The 20,333-nt window shown below is 54.2% G+C and overlaps 1 protein-coding gene across 12 annotated transcripts in view; it reads left to right on the top strand.

Annotated features, from left to right (window-relative positions):
• Positions 1 to 20,333, top strand: part of TTLL7 (tubulin tyrosine ligase like 7) — a 202,691-nt gene that overhangs the window by 16,362 nt on the left and 165,996 nt on the right. For 7 of the 12 annotated variants that reach the window (XM_073643985.1, XM_073643984.1, XM_073643989.1 and 4 more), the window contains 4 exons: positions 12,167 to 12,253; positions 12,447 to 12,578; positions 13,372 to 13,493; positions 16,417 to 16,484. In XM_073643985.1, the coding sequence (XP_073500086.1) occupies positions 12,229 to 12,253; positions 12,447 to 12,578; positions 13,372 to 13,493; positions 16,417 to 16,484 (347 nt within the window). In that variant the 5' untranslated portion in view covers positions 12,167 to 12,228. Of the gene's footprint in view, positions 1 to 12,166; positions 12,330 to 12,446; positions 12,579 to 13,371; positions 13,494 to 16,416; positions 16,485 to 20,333 lie in introns of all 12 variants that reach the window. The other 5 variants (XM_073643982.1, XM_073643981.1, XM_073643990.1 and 2 more) reach the window with 1 other exon arrangement.

Below are 20,333 nucleotides of genomic sequence, written 5' to 3'. Positions count from 1 at the left end.
CAGGGGTATATATCGCTGTGTATTCACCACGACAGTGTCTGCAGGGTATATATCGCTGTGTATTCACCACGACAGTGTCTGCAGGGTATATATCGCTGTGTATTCACCACGGCAGTGTCTGCAGGGTATATATCGTTGTGTATTCACCACGGCTGTATCTGCAGGGGTATATATCGCTGTGTATTCACCACTCCAGTGTCTGCAGGGTATATATCGCTGTGTATTCACCACGGCTGTATCTGCAGGGGTATATATCGCTGTGTATTCACCACGGCTGTATCTGCAGGGTATATAACGCTGTGTATTCACCACGACAGTGTCTGCAGGGTATATATCGCTGTGTATTCACCACGACAGTGTCTGCAGGGTATATATCGCTGTGTATTTACCACGGCAGTGTCTGCAGGGTATATATCGCTGTGTATTCACCACGGCAGTGTCTGCAGGGGTATATATCGCTGTGTATTCACCACGGCTGTATCTGCAGGGGTATATATCGCTGTGTATTCACCACGACAGTGTCTGCAGGGTATATATCGCTGTGTATTCACCACGACAGTGTCTGCAGGGTATATATCGCTGTGTATTTACCACGGCAGTGTCTGCAGGGTATATATCGCTGTGTATTCACCACGGCAGTGTCTGCAGGGGTATATATCGCTGTGTATTCACCACGGCTGTATCTGCAGGGGTATATATCGCTGTGTATTCACCACGACAGTGTCTGCAGGGTATATATCGCTGTGTATTCACCACGACAGTGTCTGCAGGGTATATATCGCTGTGTATTTACCACGGCAGTGTCTGCAGGGTATATATCGCTGTGTATTCACCACGGCAGTGTCTGCAGGGTATATATCGCTGTGTATTCACCACGGCAGTGTCTGCAGGGGTATATATCGCTGTGTATTCACCACGGCAGTGTCTGCAGGGTATATATCGCTGTGTATTCACCACGACAGTGTCTGCAGGGGTATATATCGCTGTGTATTCACCACGGTAGTATCTGCAGGGTATATAACGCTGTGTATTCACCACGACAGTGTCTGCAGGGTATATATCGCTGTGTATTCACCACGACAGTGTCTGCAGGGTATATATCGCTCTGTATTCACCACGGCAGTGTCTGCAGGGGTATATATCGCTGTGTATTCACCACGGCAGTGTCTGCAGGGGTATATATCGCTGTGTATTCACCACGGCAGTGTCTGCAGGGTATATATCGCTCTGTATTCACCACGGCAGTGTCTGCAGGGGTATATATCGCTGTGTATTCACCACGGCTGTATCTGCAGGGGTATATATCGCTGTGTATTCACCACGGCTGTATCTGCAGGGTATATAACGCTGTGTATTCACCACGGCAGTGTCTGCAGGGTATATATCGCTGTGTATTCACCACGACAGTGTCTGCAGGGTATATATCGCTGTGTATTCACCACTGCAGGGTATATATCGCTGTGTATTCACCACGGCAGTGTCTGCAGGGTATATATCGCTGTGTATTCACCACGGCAGTGTCTGCAGGGTATATATCGCTGTGTATTCACCACGGCTGTATCTGCAGGGGTATATATCGCTGTGTATTCACCACGGCTGTATCTGCAGGGGTATATATCGCTGTGTATTCACCACTCTGTAGGAGGGTCTTCTTTGATCCTCTGCCTCTTAGCGGATATCGCTTTCGCCATCCGCTATCTCGCAGACGCTACAGTATACCAGCGAGTTTCTCCTCCTGTATCCTGATTGGCTAGTACTATATGGGGGAGGAGTCTGTGCAGTCGGGGCAGGTGGATCGTGGCGATTATTTGGCTGCGTGCTTTTTATTTGCTGTCTGGTTTCTGGCTTTTCGCTTTCCTCCATGCCTTGGTGCAGTGCGTCTTGCCGCCGTCTCTTGCCGCCGTCTCTTGCCGCCGTCTTCTGCCGCTTTCATGTGTCATGTTCTGTGAATGGAGGCTTTTATCTGAGTTTAGATGTGCAGATTGTATAATCGGTATCACAGCTTCCTCCGCAATCACTTACTGACACAGAAATGTATTATTGATCCGGGCTCGGAGCGAGCGCTCTCCCCGCTCTCCGGAAATGCACCGAGCCCCAGTCCTGAGGACGTAATGGCCGAATGTTCCTGCTGCCGGTGCAGCCACGTCTGGAGGGCAGAAAGCGGCGTTAACTCCTTGCGGGCAGCAGGATCGGTGTCGATTAACTCTTCACGTGCAGCACTTAATGGGGTCATTCATAGTGTTGCTTTATTTGCAATCACAGCGCCTCCCTTGTACCCAGGCCGGGTCCGGTATAGAGGATTAGGGTCCTCATGGTGATGGGGGAGGTTTGGGGACATGGCGAGTTTCATTTCACCCACTTGTCATCTTTTTCAGATTTTTCCAGAAGGAATAACGGGGGGACAGTATCACAACACAGAAATGTTAGTGGAGCGAACTGAGTGACTTTTACATGCAGACCCTTTATTTCTGGGGAAAATACCTCTGTTTTCTACCAGCTTGCATGCTGAGACTTGTAGTACATGAACGTTGAATGTGCACGCCGCCTCCATCACTTTGAGCACTGGTGTTATATATATATATATATATATATATAATATATATATATATATATATATATGCACAGTATATAGTCCATGTGTTTGTCGTGCTCCGGCGCATGCAGCTGCCGCTTCCCCGGGGATAATTAGGATCCTGTGATAAGCGGCGACGTGTGACTGCTGCAGAGACGAGCGGCGTCAGATCCTCACAAGTAACAATAGCCGGAGACAAAGGAGGATTATAGTGATTAGCCCCGGCAGCCGGAGAACGCCGCGATCACATGACCTGATCTCCCGGCTGCCGCTGATGTCACCGGGTGTCACTTATCTGTGATCACAGAATAATTGCTGACAGGACGCCGCCATTTATAAAGAGACTCGTCTTCTGCGGAGAGAGGTGTGAACGCGGGAAAACCCGGCGATGACGAACCGATAACGGCGCTCCGATGAAGGCCAGCTGGCCGTGCGCAACTTGTCCTCACGTGAATGGAACTGAGCCGCCATATTAAAGAAAGGTCTCCGGAGAGCAGCCGGGTCCCCCTCAAAGGGATTGTCCAGGATTTAAATCATATATTTAAAGGGAACCTGTCAGCAGGCTTGTGCTCAGTAAACTCCAGGCAGTGTCATGTTGGGGCTGCTGCACTGATTAATATGATACCGGAGGTGAAGGAATCCGTCCTGTGGCTCTTGTGTAATCAGTGTTTGCAGTTGAGTTAATGATCTCCTCGTCCTCCGGGGCCGGACTGTAGATGGGTCTGATCCTCGTGCTCCGGGGCCGGACTGTAGATGGGTCTGATCCTGGGGCTCCGGGGCCGGACTGTAGATGGGTCTGATCCTGGGGCTCCGGGGCTGGACTGTAGATGGGTCTGATCCTGGGGCTCCGGGGCCGGACTGTAGATGGGTCTGATCCTGGGGCTCCGGGGCCGGACTGTAGATGGGTCTGATCCTGGTGCTCCGGGGCCGGACTGTAGATGGGTCTGATCCTGGTGCTCCGGGCCGGACTGTAGATGGGTCTGATCCTGGTGCTCCGGGCCGAACTGTAGATGGGTCTTATCCTGGTGCTCCGGGGCCGGACTGTAGATGGGTCTGATCCTGGTGCTCCGGGGCCGGACTGTAGATGGGTCTGATCCTCATGCTCCGGGGCTGGACTGTAGATGGGTCTGATCCTGGTGCTCCGGGGCTGGACTGTAGATGGGTCTGATCCTGGTGCTCCGGGGCTGGACTGTAGATGGGTCTGATCCTGGTGCTCCGGGGCTGGACTGTAGATGGGTCTGATCCTGGGGCTCCGGGGCTGGACTGTAGATGGGTCTGATCCTGGTGCTCCGGGGCTGGACTGTAGATGGGTCTGATCCTGGGGCTCCGGGCCAGACTGTAGATGGGTCTGATCCTGGGGCTCCGGGGCCAGACTGCAGATGGATCTGATCCTGGGGCTCCGGGGCCGGATTGTAGATGTGTCTGATCCTGGGGCTCCGGGGCCGGACTGTAGATGGGTCTGATCCTGGGGCTCCGGGGCCGGACTGTAGATGGTTCTGATCCTGGGGCTCCCGGGCCGGACTGTAGATGGGTCTGATCCTGGGGCTCCGGGGCCGGACTGTAGATGGGTCTTGTCCTGGAGCTCCGGGGCCGGACTGTAGATGGGTCTGATCCTGGTGCTCTGGGCCGGACTGTAGATGGGTCTGATCCTGGTGCTCTGGGCCGGACTGTAGATGGGTCATGTCCTGGGGCTCTGGGCCGGACTGTAGATGGGTCTTGTCCTGGGGCTCCGGGCCGAACTGTAGATGAGTCTTGTCCTGGGGCTCCGGGGCCGGACTGTAGATGGGTCTGATCCTGGTGCTCTGGGCCGGACTGTAGATGGGTCTTGTCCTGGGGCTCTGGGGCCGGACTGTAGATGGGTCTTGTCCTGGGGCTCCGGGGCCTTACTGTAGATGGGTCTGATCCTGGTGCTCTGGGCCGGACTGTAGATGGGTCTTGTCCTGGGGCTCCGGGGCCGGACTGTAGATGGGTCTTGTCCTGGGGCTCCGGGGCCGGACTGTAGATGGGTCTTGTCCTGGGGCTCCGGGGCCGGACTGTAGATGGGTCTGATCCTGGGGCTCCGGGGCCAGACTGTAGATGGGTCTGATCCTGGGGCTCCGGGGCCAGACTGTAGATGGGTCTGATCCTGGGGCTCCGGGGCCAGACTGTAGATGGGTCTGATCCTGGGGCTCTAGGCCAGAACAGCAAGATAAGACCACAGGCCACCCGGAGCACAAGAGACAGCCAGAGAGAGAGAGAGAGACTGTCTCTCTCATACATCAGCCACTCATACCTACACAGACCCCTCCAGAGACCCTGCCACACCAGCACAGAGGATGTCAGTGACTCCATCACACCAGCACAGAGGATGTCAGTGACTCCATCACAGCAGCACAGAGGGTGTCAGTGACTCCATCACAGCAGCACAGAGGATGTCAGTGACTCCATCACAGCAGCACAGAGGATGTCAGTGACTCCATCACAGCAGCACAGAGGATGTCAGTGACTCCATCACAGCAGCACAGAGGATGTCAGTGACTCCATCACAGCAGCACAGAGGATGTCAGTGACTCCATCACAGCAGCACAGAGGATGTCAGTGACTCCATCACAGCAGCACAGAGTGTGTCAGTGACTCCATCACAGCAGCACAGAGTGTGTCAGTGACTCCATCACAGCAGCACAGAGTGTGTCAGTGACTCCATCACAGCAGCACAGAGTGTCAGTGACTCCATCACAGCAGCACAGAGTGTGTCAGTGACTCCATCACAGCAGCACAGAGTGTGTCAGTGACTCCATCACAGCAGCACAGAGTGTGTCAGTGACTCCATCACAGCAGCACAGAGTGTGTCAGTGACTCCATCACAGCAGCACAGAGTGTGTCAGTGACTCCATCACAGCAGCACAGAGTGTGTCAGTGACTCCATCACAGCAGCACAGAGTGTGTCAGCGACTCCATCACAGCAGCACAGAGTGTGTCAGCGACTTTATCACAGCAGCACAGAGTATGTCAGCGACCCATGTCTGTTGTCAGCCTTTATGGTGGGCACTCTGCTGTCAGTCTTTATGGTGGGCGCGCTGCTGTCAGCCTTTATGGTGGGCACTCTGTTGTCAGCCTTTATGGTGGGCACTCTGCATTCAGCCATTATGGTGGGCATTGCTGGCAGTCTTTTTGGTGGGCACTCTGCTAGCAGTCTTTATGGGGGGGTACTCTGCTGTCAGTATGTATGGTGGGCACTCTGCTGTCAGTCTTTATGGGGGGTACTCTGCTGTCAATCTTTATGGTGGGCGTTGCTGGCAGTCCTTATGGTGGGCACTCTGCTGGCAGTCTTTATGGGGGGGTACTCTGCTGGCAGTCGTTATGGTGGGCACTCTGCTGGCAGTCGTTATGGGGGGGTACTCTGCTGGCAGTCTTTATGGGGAGTACTCTGCTGGCAGTCTTTATGGGGGGGTACTCTGCTGGCAGTCTTTATGGGGAGTACTCTGCTGGCAGTCTTTATGGGGGGGTACTCTGCTGGCAGTCTTTATGGGGAGTACTCTGCTGGCAGTCTTTATGGGGGGTACTCTGCTGGTAATCTTTATGGTGGGCATTGCTGGCAGTCTTTATGGTGGGCACTCTGCTGGCAGTCTTTATGGGGGGGTACTCTGCTGTCAGTCTTTATGGTGGGCATTGCTGTCAGTTTTTATGGTGGGCACTCTGCTGGCACTAGTTGTAGTGGTCACTGTTTATACATTAGCTGCCATCATGGCGGCCTGGTGCTGTTCCTCCTATGGTTTCCTTGCTTTACATTGTGGGGTCTCCTCTGATGAGAGACCCCCTGATGTAAGGGCACATTGGTCCGTCTCCCGGCCGTTCAGTTACTGTAAGAACAATACAATATAATGCAAAATGTAATAAAACATCCGAGGAACGGCAGGAATGGGTGTGTAAAGGAAACCATTGGTAGTACTGGTGGCAATTAGACCTGTGCCTCTAATTTAACCCTTTGTATTCCTGTGCGGGCTCCTTATGTTTTCCTGCATAAGAACGGACGCCGGACTTGCGCTGATTATTTCCGGACAGCGATGGCTGACTGCTCTGCCCTACATGAGCCGGACACAGGGGCATGGTGGTAAATAAATCCAGGACTTTGGACAGATGGGGAATCCTGTGTACAAGCTCTTCCAGGGATGAGACATGGAGATGATCCTATACTTTTGTTTTCCATTGCTTATATGTCGCCTTCATATTCTGCTGTGCGGTACTGATTATAAGCTCTCACTTCAGTCCCTGTTCCCCACGCGGCTCCATTCATTGTCTATCGGAGCGTTTGTCAGTCCAATGGCGCATGCATTCAGATGGGGCAATCCAGACCCTCGTTGTCGAGATCAGTGACATGCCACCAATCTCTGTGGGGACAGCGTGGATAGTGGATGTGGGAAGAAACGTGGCCGTCCACGGCCGGACACCGGATCACTAATAGAAGGGCCAGTGACCCAGAAGACTGAATGCTGCCAAAACTTCCCAGGGGACTTCACCAAAGTTAGTGTAAAGTTGTGCGGAGTTATGTAACTACCTTATTTGACTTCTTTATTTTTCATTTTTCTACCTATAAAGCTTTGTACAGATTATGGGCGACATTAAAGGGGGTAAGTCCTGAAATTGTTCTTCTTGATGGGATTCTTTGAAATGGGGGAAAAACCTGGCATTTTACTGGGGGGTGTAGACTTTTTTTTTATCCATCATCTCTTGAATGGATGTGATGCTCGTTGGCTGAGTCTCCCTCATTGATACAAAGCTTCTCCTTCTCAGTGTAACTGGATACATTGAAACGTTTGTATCAAATCCCGAATGTCGGAAGTGGTCTATAGTCACACTCCTGCCGTATATTATCTATGGCTGCTGCATGGGATATGACGCCCTCATTACCATCCAGTGCCAGCTGCCCTACAGGGGGCGCCGCCGGTCAGTATGACTGTATTATGGGCTGGTGTCTTTCCCCCATAGATTCCTATGTGACCGGCTGCCGTTGTATTGATGCTGGTGCTGCACTGCGGCCCTACAGCATCCAATGAATAGCGACTGTTCTGTATTTATGGCCGGCACCGGTCAATTAAGGAGAAAGTTTTATGGCCACTGAGAAATATCTGCTTGTATCGGAAAAGCGTTCGTGTCGCTTTAAGGCATCATTGATTTAGTGGATGAGATGAAGGCCGTGGAAAGCCGGTATCTGCCGATACGATGAGCGAGGAGTTACATGGTCTCCGGTGATTCCTCTGTGCGTGTCGCTCTTGTGGAGCGGTGGAGGATAGAGGATGTGCAGTGACATAGAGCCAGCACCGCCATTCTGTGGGCAGAGAGAGATTTACGGCGTATCCTGTGGGTTCCATCTGTTTTCTGCACCTAACTGCAAAGCATCGATTTCCCATTGCCTGTGGCATCAAACCATCTGAGCTGAGTGCTGGAGGACACACATGCTCAGTCACCTCCACCTAATGAGCTGAGTGCTGGAGGACACACATGCTCAGTCACCTCCACCTAATGAGCTGAGTGCTGGAGGACACACATGCTCAGTCACCTCCACCTAATGAGCCGAGTACAGAGGGCAAACACTTCAGTCACCTCCACCTAATGAGCCAAGTGCTGGAGGACACACATGCTTGGTCATCTCCACCCAATGAGTAGAGTGCTGGAGGACACATGCTTGGTCATCTCCACCTAATGAGCAGAGTGCTGGAGGACACACATGCTCAATCACCTCCACCTAATGACCAGAGTGCTGGAGGACACACATGCTCAGTCACCTCCACCTAATGAGCAGAGTGCTAGGGACACACCATCTCAGTCACCTCCACCTAATGAGCAGAGTGCTGGAGGACACACTTGCTCAATCACCTCCACCTCATGAGCTGAGTGCTGGAGGGCACACACGCTCAGTCACCTCCACCTCATGAGCTGAGTGCTGGAGGGCACACACGCTCAGTCACCTCCACCTCATGAGCTGAGTGCTGGAGGACACACACGCTCAGTCACCTCCACCTCATGAGCTGAGTGCTGGAGGACACACATGCTCTGTCACCTCCACCTCATGAGCAGAGTGCTGGAGCTCCCAACTGCCAGTAGAAATGTCTTTCTGTCTTTGTGCCTGCTTGTCAGGACAGGAGCAGTACATTGTAGTGTATCCTTGTTCTACAGGGGAACAAGAGGTCACTGTATTGTCAGCTGCCAGAGGGGGAAGGAGACTGATTCTGTCTGTATTATTGAAAAGGGTATGTAATGTAGTAAAATACTTTTGGTATGATGATGACCCTACAGGAGGTAATGATATCACAGAGGGGTGAGGGCGGCTGCGGCTCTGGAATATGACGGCTCCTGGTGGCTTCATCTCTGATTCTTCTCGTATCTTTGGCGGTTCTATATATATTTAGCCTAAAATACAAGGGCAATGTGTCATCTGTAACTTTAGGCCTTTAGATCATTTCATCTACAACTTGCTTCACTTTGACCAGGGGTGCCCAGACTTTTACACATCGCTGTAGTAGTGATACACACGGTGTATATACACTCACACATATACACACTGTACAATGTCCGCTGCCTGATAATTGCACCTGTGTGGAGGGGCTGTACAGGTGTATCTACTATATAATTGTCTTATCCCGTCTGTCTGTCTGTCTGTCTGTCTGTCTGTCTGTCTTTCTGTCTTTCTGTCTGTCTTTCTGTCTGTCTGTCCTGGAAATCCCGTGTCGCTCATTGGTCCGGCAGCGGCCAATCAGCGCCGTGGGATTTCTGAAAAAAGATGGCGGCCGTTAGCGGCTCATCTGGCGGACGGAGGTCAGCGACGATGCAGCGGGGAGATGAGCGGCGCTAGCAGCACAACTACCCCGACCGGCGCCACTGACCTCCATGCGACTAACGTCGGAAGATCAGCGGCTTGGCCCGCTGATCTCCCGACAGCAAGTGTGAACGGAGGACCGGGGAGCGGCGCCGCCGGTCGGGATGCTTCTGCTGCGAGCAGCCGCTCATCACCCGACTTCTCGCAGCAGAAGGATCCGCACAGGCAGCGCCGCTCTCCGGTCCTCGCTAATACGGAGCCACACAAGCAGCGCCGCTCCCGGCCCCACACTAATACGACGCTGATTGGTCGCGGTGGCCGGCCGCGATCAATCAGCGAGATGGGTGGCAAATTTAAACGCCGCTCTGCTGATTGGTCGCGGTGGCCGTCCGTCCGCGACAAATCAGCGAGATTGGCGCCAAATTTAAACAACGCTCTGCTGATTGGTCGCTGACGCCAGACGCGACCAAGCAGCGAGATTTGCGCCAAATTTAAACCCCGCTCTGCTGATTGGTTGCGGCTGGAGACAGCGACCAATCAGCATAGCGTTGTTTAAATTTGTCACCAAAATTGCTGATTGGTCGCGGTGGCCGGGCGCGACCAATCAGCGAGATTGGCGCCAAATTTAAACAACGCTCTGCTGATTGGTCGCAGATGCCAGCCGCGACCAATCACCGATCTTGGCGCCACATTTAAATAGCGGCCGCGACCAATCACCGATTTGGGCGCCACATTTAAACCCCGCTCTGCTGATTGGTCGCGACTGCCGGCCGTGACCGATCTGCGATATAGGTGCCAAATTTTAACACCGCATTGCTGATTGTGCCCGGTCGGCCGCATACATATTCTAGAACAGAGGTCCCCAACCGCCGGTCCGCGGACCAGGACCGGGCCGTTGGGGTTTTTCAGCCGGTCCGCGGCACCACCACAGACAATCACTAAACATTGACAGTGTGCTCTGGTCTTCGGTGGTTCAGAGCACACTGTGTGGGGTGGATGCTGCCCGCTGTTCTAGACTCCCGCAGGGTAGACCTGTAGAGGACCTGTGATGACATCAAGGTACATAACTGTGATGTCACCACAGGTCCTGAAGCAGGATGAAGCAGGGGCGGAACTACCGCCCGTGCAGCCGGTTCATTGAACGGGGGCCCCGAGGGAGAGGGGGCCCCTCCAGCCTCCAACAGGGCCGCCATCAGGGCGTGACTGCCCTGACTCCAGTATGGGGCCCGGCCGGTAGGAGCCCCCTCGGAGCCCCCCTCTTGTGCGTCTCTCTCCTCATGGGGCCCCCGGCCCCATGCAAAGCGCCGGGTCCAGGACATCTCATAATTCCTCTGACTTCCGGTCATGTGACGGCGCCGTCACATGACCGGAAGGCAGGAGAACCTGGTGTCAGCGATTTGGACGAGCGCCAGGATTCTGCAGGGATCGCATGGGGGTAAGTATAACAAGTTTTATTTTTTTTTAAATACAATTAACTAGGAGTGGGGAGAGATGAGAGATGCACATGGGGGAGGGGAGAGATGAGAGATGCACATGGGGGAGGGGAGAGATGAGAGATCCACATGGGGGAGGGGAGAGATGAGAGATCCACATGGGGGGGAGGGGAGAGATGAGAGATGCACATGGGGGGGAGGGGAGAGATGAGAGATGCACATGGGGGGCAGGGGAGAGATGCACGGGGGGGTGAGAGATGCAAGGGGGGGTGAGAGATGCACGGAGGGGATGAGAGATGCACGGGGGGGTGAGAGATGCACGGGGGGGTGAGAGATGCAAGGGGGGGTGAGAGATGCACGGGGGGGTGAGAGATGCACGGAGGGGATGAGAGATGCACGGAGGGGATGAGAGATGCACGGGGGGGATGAGAGATGCACGGGGGGGATGAGAGATGCACGGGGGGGATGAGAGATGCACGGGGGGGATGAGAGATGCATGGAGGGGATGAGAGATGCATGGAGGGGATGAGAGATGCATGGAGGGGATGAGAGATGCACGAGGGGTGGATGAGAGATGCACGGGGGGGTGAGAGATGCACGGGGGGTGGATGAGAGATGCACGGGGGGTGGATGAGAGATGCACGAGGGGTGGATGAGAGATGCACGGGGGGGTGAGAGATGCACGGGGGGTGGATGAGAGATGCACGGGGGGTGGATGAGAGATGCACGGGGGGTGAGCTGCACATGGGGGGGTGAGAGATGCACATGGGAGGGTTATGTTTACATAACTTTGTTGCCTTATAAAGAGCGGGGGGGGGCCCCCAAAAATTTCTTGCACAGGGGCCCACTACAGTCTGTGTCCGCCCCTGGGATGAAGTAAATGCAGCTGAACAGCAGCTGTCAGGACAGCTGCCCTGTCCTGCTGCAGGGCGTGATGGGGCCTCAGTGATGCGGCTCCTGGCACAGCACATTATGTGGGGCTCCTGGCATAGCTCCTGGCGGGGACCTGGTCTACACTATATGATAAGTATGCACTAAACTCCAAATCCCTCCATTACCCCGCCCCCATATGACCAAAGCCCCGCCCACTCCACCCCCTCCTTGCTGGGCCATGGAAAAATGATCTTGCTTCAAGCCGGTCCCTGGTGCAAAAAAGGTTGGGGACCACTGTTCTAGAATACCCGATGTGTTAGAATCGGGCCACCATCTAGTATATATATATGTTCAGTATATCAGTATATGGAGGCCTCTGCTGATGACTTTCTGGCGGCTGTTTCCTGAGTGATCTGGTGTCTCTCCAGCAGTGGTCGGGCCGGCGCCGGCTGCGTGCTCTCGCTTCCTTTCACAGTGATTGTCTTCTTTCTTTAGGGGTTCTTCCTCTTCGGCCGTCCGTGACTTCACAGCGGAGATCGTCTCCTGCCAGCAATGATATGACGAGCGGATCCTGCGCGCTGGGTACGGATGTCCGCTGTGTCCTGACTCCGCATTGCCGTCTCCCCGGCCATCATGCCATCCTTCCCTAATGAGTCTGGTACGACACTTGTGCGCCTTCATTTCATTCTCATACGTTATGTAGCCGGATAGAAACCTTCTAGAACTTGTTATCCAGAAATGTAAAACCGTGATCTTTCTCCTCCTTGTCTGGAAGACGTCTCATCGAGCTTGTCCCTCGGCACGGCATTGCCTTATCAGTCCAATGGCTCCAACAGGAGAAAGATCCGGAAGAAAAGGAAAACCGGCATCATCACCGCCAACGTGGCTGCAACCAAGTATGAGATCAGTAAGTGTCAGTGATCGGTGTGACGCCGCCTCTGCCGTGTGTCGCCGGTGGTCCCGCAGTGCAGGCATGGAGGCGTAAGAATGAAAAAGCTATGGCCCTTGTGAGTCGATGATAAAAACATGAAAACCGGCTGCGGCAGTGTGCCGAATACCATGATTCCCCTGCGGTCCGTGCAGTGCGTTCGCACGAGTCTTACAATGGCCGATCCGTCTGATCTGTGATGATGGAAAGTGAGTCTCATCTAATGATTGTGGTCTATACAGATAATCTGACCCAGTGGCTGTTGTGATCTGCTGCATACAATACTTGATAAGTATGGTCTGTACAGATAATGTGACCCATTGGGTGTTGTGACCTGCTGCATACAATACTTGATAAGCGTGGTCTATACAGATGATGTGACCTATTTGCTGTTGTGACCTGCTGCATACAGTACTTGATAAGCATGGTCTATACAGATAATGTGACCCAGTGGCTGTTGTGACCTGCTGCATACAATACTTGATTAGCATGGTCTATACAGATAATGTGACCCACTGGCTGTTGTGACCTGCTGGGAGTTGTAGTTTAATATTATACTGTACGGGATAAGCTTTGCCTATGCAGGAAATGTGACCCACACAATGTAGCTGTTGTGACCTGCTGGGGGTAGTAGTCCCATAACACACAACAATGGATAAGCATGGTATGTGCAGGAAATATGACTCACATCATGCGGCTGTTGCGACCTGCTGAGGGTTGTTGTCCCATAATGCACTGTGCTGTATAACTAACGTGGCTTGTTTTCTCCCAGTCCGCGCAGTGATCGAGGAGATGCACTTTGTGAAGAGCCGAGATGATGACGAGACGGCGAACCTCGTCTGGAGCGACTGTGCCGTACAGCACGAGAGAATCGCTGAGCTCAGGAACTATCAGGTGCGGGGGCCGGGGGTCCCGTACTATCCGGCACTTATCTGTACATTACACATTAGTGGCCCCTCCTTCTAGAGGAGAACGTTCGGAGCCGCGGTACAGGATCCGTGCAGGAGTCTGTGGAAAGCTTCACCACATAGTAATGGGGGCAAAGATTTAACTCTTTCCACCCTGAACGCCACAGGAAGAGTATGACACAGGGATGACACGATGAGGAGGCTGCACCATCACCGGCCGATGCCGGTAAATGAGCTGTTCAGGACTATGGGCGGGGCATAGATCTCCCAGATACTCCGCCTCCAGAGATTATTTACCAGGGTTAGACATGTAGATCAGGAAAGCAGACTGTCAGTCGTTACATGTCTCACACTGGTAAATAATGTCTGGAGGCGGAGTCTCAGGGAGATCTATGCCCCGCCCATAGTCCTGAACAGCACATTTACATACAAAAAAAATGTGTGTTTCTCTGGAATAAGACGTCGGATCGCAGAGATCAAGGTCTCATGTTATTCATCTTCCTGAGGCCATATAGACGCTCAGAGGGACGATCACTTCAGATTCCCTCTAAATTCTGTGTTATGGCAAAATAATACAAAAAAAGTAAACACCCGAACTACGTGGTATCGCCATGATGACGCACAAGAAACGCCCGTTACTTATCCCGCACTGTGAAATCAATCCCAGAATTCTTCGTTTTGCCTTTTTTTATCTCACGCGGCCGGTGAAAAATGATAAAAATGTTCTGTAGCGACAGAAAAACCAATTATTTAGTGAATGTTTATGTTAAGTAGAGAAGTAATGCAGATGAATGTGTCACCGGCGCCATTGTAGCGACCCGCAGAATGGCGCAATCACATGATCGTTGGCAGAGCTGCTGCTTATTTCACCCGGCCGAAAAAAAGAAAGTTAAGAAAAGTTGCACAATGTTCTTCACATATAAAACTCGGGGGTCCCAGCAGCTGCAGGCACCAGGCGGCATCATTAGGGGGCAGCGTTTTTGGGGGTCCTGGCAGCTAGTGGCATCATTAGGGGGTAGCATTCTCGGCGGGCCCGGCAGCTGGTGGCATCATTAGGGGGCAGCGTTCTCTGGGGTACCGGCAGCTGGTGGCGTCATTAGGGGGCAACGTTCTCGGGGGTCCCGGCAGCTGGTGGCATCACTAGGGGGCAGTGTTCTCGGGGGGTCCCGGCAGCTGGTGGCATCATTAGGGGGCAGCGTTCTCGGTGGGGTCCCGGCAGCTGGTGGCATCATTAGGGGGCAGCGTTCTCAGGGGGTCCTGGCAGCTGGTGGCATCATTAGGGGGCAGCGTTCTCGGCGGGCCCGGCAGCTGGTGGCATCATTAGGGGACAGCGTTCTCGGGGGTCCCAGCAGCTGATGGCATCACTAGGGGGCAGTGTTCTCGGGGGGTCCCGGCAGCTGGTGGCATCATTAGGGGGCAGCGTTCTCGGGGGTCCCGGCAGCTGGTGGCATCATTAGGGAGCAGCGTTCTCGGGGGTCCCGGCAGCTGGTGGCATCATTAGGGGGCAGTGTTCTCGGGGGTCCCGGCAGCTGGTGGCATCATTAGGGGGCAGTGTTCTCGGGGGTCCCGGCAGCTGGTGGCATCATTAGGGGGCAGCGTTCTCAGGGGTCCTGGCAGCTGGTGGCATCATTAGGGGGCAGCGTTCTCAGGGGTCCTGGCAGCTGGTGGCATCATTAGGGGGCAGCGTTCTCTGGGGTTCCGGCAGCTGGTGGGGTCATTTGGGGGCAGCTTTCTCGGGGGGTCCCGGCAGCTGGTGGCATCATTAGGGGGCAGCGTTCTCGGAGGGTCCCAGCAGCTGGTGGCATCATTAGGGGGCAGCGTTCTTGGGGGGTCCCGGCAGCTAGTGGCATCATTAGGGGGTAGCATTCTCGGCGGGCCCGGCAGCTGGTGGCATCATTAGGGGGCAGCGTTCTCTGGGGTACCGGCAGCTGGTGGTATCATTAGGGGGCAGCGTTCTCTGGGGTACCGGCAGCTGGTGGCATCATTAAGGGGCAGCGTTCTCTGGGGTTCCGGCAGCTGGTGGCGTCATTAGGGGGCAGCGTTCACAGGGGTCCCGGCAGCTGGTGGCATCATTAGGGGGCAGCGTTCTCTGGGGTTCCGGCAGCTGGTGGCGTCATTTGGGGGCAGCTTTCTCGGGGGGTCCCGGCAGCTGGTGGCATCATTAGGGGGCAGCGTTCTCAGAGGGTCCCAGCAGCTGGTGGCATCATTAGGGGGCAGCGTTCTTGGGGGGTCCCGGCAGCTAGTGGCATCATTAGGGGGTAGCATTCTCGGCGGGCCCGGCAGCTGGTGGCATCATTAGGGGGCAGCGTTCTCTGGGGTACCGGCAGCTGGTGGCATCATTAAGGGGCAGCGTTCTCTGGGGTTCCGGCAGCTGGTGGCGTCATTAGGGGGCAACGTTCTCGGGGGTCCCGGCAGCTGGTGGCATCACTAGGGGGCAGTGTTCTCGGGGGGGTCCCGGCAGCTGGTGGCATCATTAGGGGGCAGCGTTCTCGGTGGGGTCCCGGCAGCTGGTGGCATCATTAGTGGGCAGCGTTCTCGGGGGTCCTGGCAGCTGGTGGCATCATTAGGGGGCAGCGTTCTCGGCGGGCCCGGCAGCTGGTGGCATCATTAGGGGGCAGCGTTCTCGGGGGTCCCAGCAGCTGATGGCATCACTAGGGGGCAGTGTTCTCGGGGGGGTCCCGGCAGCTGGTGGCATCATTAGGGGGCAGCGTTCTCAGGGGTCCCGGCAGCTGGTGGCATCATTAGGGGGCAGCGTTCTCTGGGGTACCGGCAGCTGGTGGCATCATTAGGGGGCAGCGTTCTTTGGGGTCCCGGCAGCTGGTGGCATCATTAGGGGGCAGCGTTCTCGGGGGGTCCACGCTGACCTGCTCCTCGTCTCTTACATATTTCTGCCTTTGTGCATTTTCCAGAGAATCAACCACTTCCCCGGGATGGGAGAGATCTGCCGGAAGGACTGCCTCGCCAGAAACATGACCAAGTGAGTCGTCCTGCTGTAATGGGGTCTGATGCATGAGGAAAACTTTGAGACATCCACAACCTCGTCCTATAGATGATCCCAATGACTTGAATATGTAAAAGGAAGCAATAAATGATTAGAAATGTCCTCTCATTTTGTGTCTGCAGCTCCGGTGCAGATCTATGCTTCTCCATGGTGACAGACTACACACAAGCTCTGCGACGTCTGATGATCCCTTCCATCCATCCTTAGGGCTGAACTAATAAATGGAGGTGACAGATGGTAAAGAGTCTGACTGCGGCGCAGAGCGTGTCTGTAGTCTGTTACCATGGAGATGCATAGCTGTGCATGGAGCTGCAGACTCAGAACGGTAGGACATTTTGACACTGAAGGATTTGTCACAATCTCTTCTGGCCTAATTGACTGACGCTTCCCTTCTCTCGATCAGTTGCCTTTCTGACTAAGATGGCGGCAAAGACACAGACGCAACTTTTATTACGTCCTTTATTAACTCTTCACTTCCTGGCTGTCAGGTCCTGCCTGATGTCCTTCATGCTTTCCCTTTAAGACCTTGCTGTAGTATTGGACTGCAGGTTTGGTGCCGGGCCGCATAGAGATCCCATAGACATCACGTAGATATCCCATGGAGATCCCATGGACATCACGTAGAGATCTTGTAGAGCTCACATGGAGATCACATAGACATTACATAGAGATTATTATTATTATTATTTATTATTATTATTATTATTATTTATTATTATAGCGCCTTTTACAGCAAGTAAAATAATTTTAACAATACAAGTCAGCGACTGGTACAGGAGGAGCGAGGACCCTGCCCGCGAGGGCTCACAGTCTACAGGGGATGGGTGAGGATACAGTAGGTGAGGGTAGAGCTGGTCGTGCAGCGGTATGGTGGAGCGAGGACCCTGCCCGCGAGGGCTCACAGTCTACAGCGGATGGGTGAGGATACAGTAGGTGAGGGTAGAGCTGGTCGTGCAGCGGTATGGTGGAGCGAGGACCCTGCCCGCGAGGGCTCACAGTCTACAGCGGATGGGTGAGGATACAGTAGGTGAGGGTAGAGCTGGTCGTGCAGTGGTATGGTGGAGCGAGGACCCTGCCCGCGAGGGCTCACAGTCTACAGCGGATGGGTGAGGATACAGTAGGTGAGGGTAGAGCTGGTCGTGCAGTGGTATGGTGGAGCGAGGACCCTGCCCGCGAGGGCTCACAGTCTACAGCGGATGGGTGAGGATACAGTAGGTGAGGGTAGAGCTGGTCATGCAGCGGTATGGTGGAGCGAGGACCCTGCCCGCGAGGGCTCACAGTCTACAGGGGATGGATGAGGATACAGTAGGTGAGGGTAGAGCTGGTCATGCAGCGGTATGGTGGAGCGAGGACCCTGCCCGCGAGGGCTCACAGTCTACAGCGGATGGGTGAGGATACAGTAGGTGAGGGTAGAGCTGGTCGTGCAGCGGTATGGTGGAGCGAGAACCCTGCCCGCGGGGGCTCACAGTCTACAGCGGATGGGTGAGGATACAGTAGGTGAGGGTAGAGCTGGTCGTGCAGCGGTATGGTGGAGCGAGAACCCTGCCCGCGAGGGCTCACAGTCTACAGCGGATGGGTGAGGATACAGTAGGTGAGGGTAGAGCTGGTCATGCAGCGGTATGGTGGAGCGAGGACCCTGCCCGCGAGGGCTCACAGTCTACCGGGGATGGGTGAGGATACAGTAGGTGAGGGTAGAGCTGGTCGTGCAGTGGTATGGTGGAGCGAGGACCCTGCCCACGAGGGCTCACAATCTACAGGGGATGGGTGAGGATACAGTAGGTGAGGGTAGAGCTGGTCGTGCAGTGGTATGGTGGAGCGAGGACCCTGCCCACGAGGGCTCACAATCTACAGGGGATGGGTGAGGATGCAGTAGGTGAGGATAGAGCTGGTCGTGCAGCGGTATGGTGGAGCGAGGACCCTGCCCGCGAGGGCTCACAGTCTACAGGGGATGGGTGAGGATACAGTAGGTGAGGGTAGAGCTGGTCGTGCAGTGGTATGGTGGAGCGGTGGTTACTGCAGGTTGTAGGCTTGTCAGAAGAGGTGGGTCTTCAGGCTCCTTTTGAAGGTTTCCACGGTAGGCGAGAGTCTGATGTGTTGGGGTAGAGAGTTCCAGAGTAGGGGGGAAGCACGGGAGAAATCTTATATGCGATTGTGGGAAGAGGAGATAAGAGGGGAGTAGAGAAGGAGATCTTGTGAGGATCGGAGGTTGCGTGCAGGTATGTACCGGAGACTAGGTCACAGATGTATGGAGGAGACAGGTTGTGGATGGCTTTGTATGTCATGGTTAGGGTTTTGAACTGGAGTCTCTGGGTAATGTGGAGCCAGTGAAGGGATTGACAGAGAGGAGAGGCCGGGGAATAGCGGGGGGGCAGGTGGATTAGTCGAGCAGCAGAGTTTGATAGATTGGAGGGGTGCGAGAGTGTTAGAGGGGAGGCCACAGAGCAGGAGGTTGCAGTAGTCAAGGCGGGAGATGATGAGGGTGTGCAGTAGGGTTTTTGCAGATTCCTGGTTGAGGAATGTGCGGATCTGGGAGATATTTTTGAGTTGGAGTCGGCAGGAAGTGGAAAGGGCTTGGATATGTGGTGTGAAGGAGAGATCAGTGTCCAGAGTTACCCCAAGGCAGCGAGCTTGAGGGACTGGGGAGAGTGGACAGCCATTGACTATGATGGATAGGTCAGATGGGGGGTTGGGTGAGATGGTGGAAAGATGATGAATTCAATTTTATCCATGTTAAGTTTTAGGAATCTAGCAGAGAAGAAGGATGAGATGGCGGATAGACATTGTGGGATTCTGGTTAGTAAGGAGGTGATATCAGATCCAGAGAGGTAGATCTGTGTCATCAGCATAGAGGTGATACTGAAAGCCGTGAGACTCTATGAGCTGTCCCAGGCCGAAGGTGTAGATGGAGAAGAGCAGGGGTCCTAGAACTGAACCTTGGGGGACACCGACAGATAGGGGGTGAGATGAGGAGGTGGTGTGTGAGTGGGAGACGCTGAATATCCGGTCTGTTAGGTATAAGGAGATCCAGGATAGGGCCAAGTCTGTGATGCCGAGAGATGAGAGTCTGTAGTAAGAGGGAATGGTCCACTGTGTCAAAGGCAGATGACAGGTCCAGGGGGAGGAGGACAGGTCCAGGAGGAGGAGGACAGAGTAGTGTTGCTTGGATTTGGTGGTCAGTAGGTCATTGGTGACTTTAGTCAGGGCAGTTTCAGTGCAATGGTGCAGTTGGAAACCAGATTGTAAGTGGTCAAAGAGGGAGCAGGAGGAGAGGTGGGAGGACAGTTCAGAATGGATGTGTTGTTCCAGTAGTTTTGAGGCATAGGGGAGAAGTGATATGGGGCGATGGCTAGAGAGAGAGGATGGGTCAAGGGAGGGTTTTTTGAGGATGGGTGTGATCGAGGCGTGTTTGAAGACACCAGTTGTTAGTGACAGGTTGAAAAGATGGGGTTGTGGGTTGGGATGAAGATCGTGGTGAGATTAGGGATGAGGTGGGACGGGACTGTTAAATTCGCAGGTGGTTAGGTGTGATTTAGAGAGTAAAGAGGAAATCTTCTGTAATGGTGGAGAAGCTGGTTTTGGAGGAGGAGGGGTGAGTAGATATAAGAGGGGCTGTGGGGACTTTAGGCGAAAGCTTTGTCTGATGGTGTCAATCTTCTGCTTGAAGAATGAGGCAAAGTCTTCGGCTGAGATGAGAGGCGAGAGAGGAGGTGCTGGGGGACGGAGGAGAGAGTTGAAGGTGTTGAATAGCTGTTTGGGGTTGTGAGACAGGGAGGATATGAGAGATGAGAAGGAGGTTTGTTTTGCTGCAGTGAGTGTGGACTTGAA

This window comes from Phyllobates terribilis, unplaced genomic scaffold (assembly GCF_046119375.1).
Source record: "Phyllobates terribilis strain yellow unplaced genomic scaffold, ASM4611937v1 Scaffold_8__6_contigs__length_399053987, whole genome shotgun sequence".
Classification (NCBI taxonomy): domain Eukaryota; kingdom Metazoa; phylum Chordata; class Amphibia; order Anura; family Dendrobatidae; genus Phyllobates; species Phyllobates terribilis.
The sequence above is the reverse complement of the archived record's forward strand: the minus strand, read 5'-3'. Positions and strand labels throughout refer to the sequence as shown.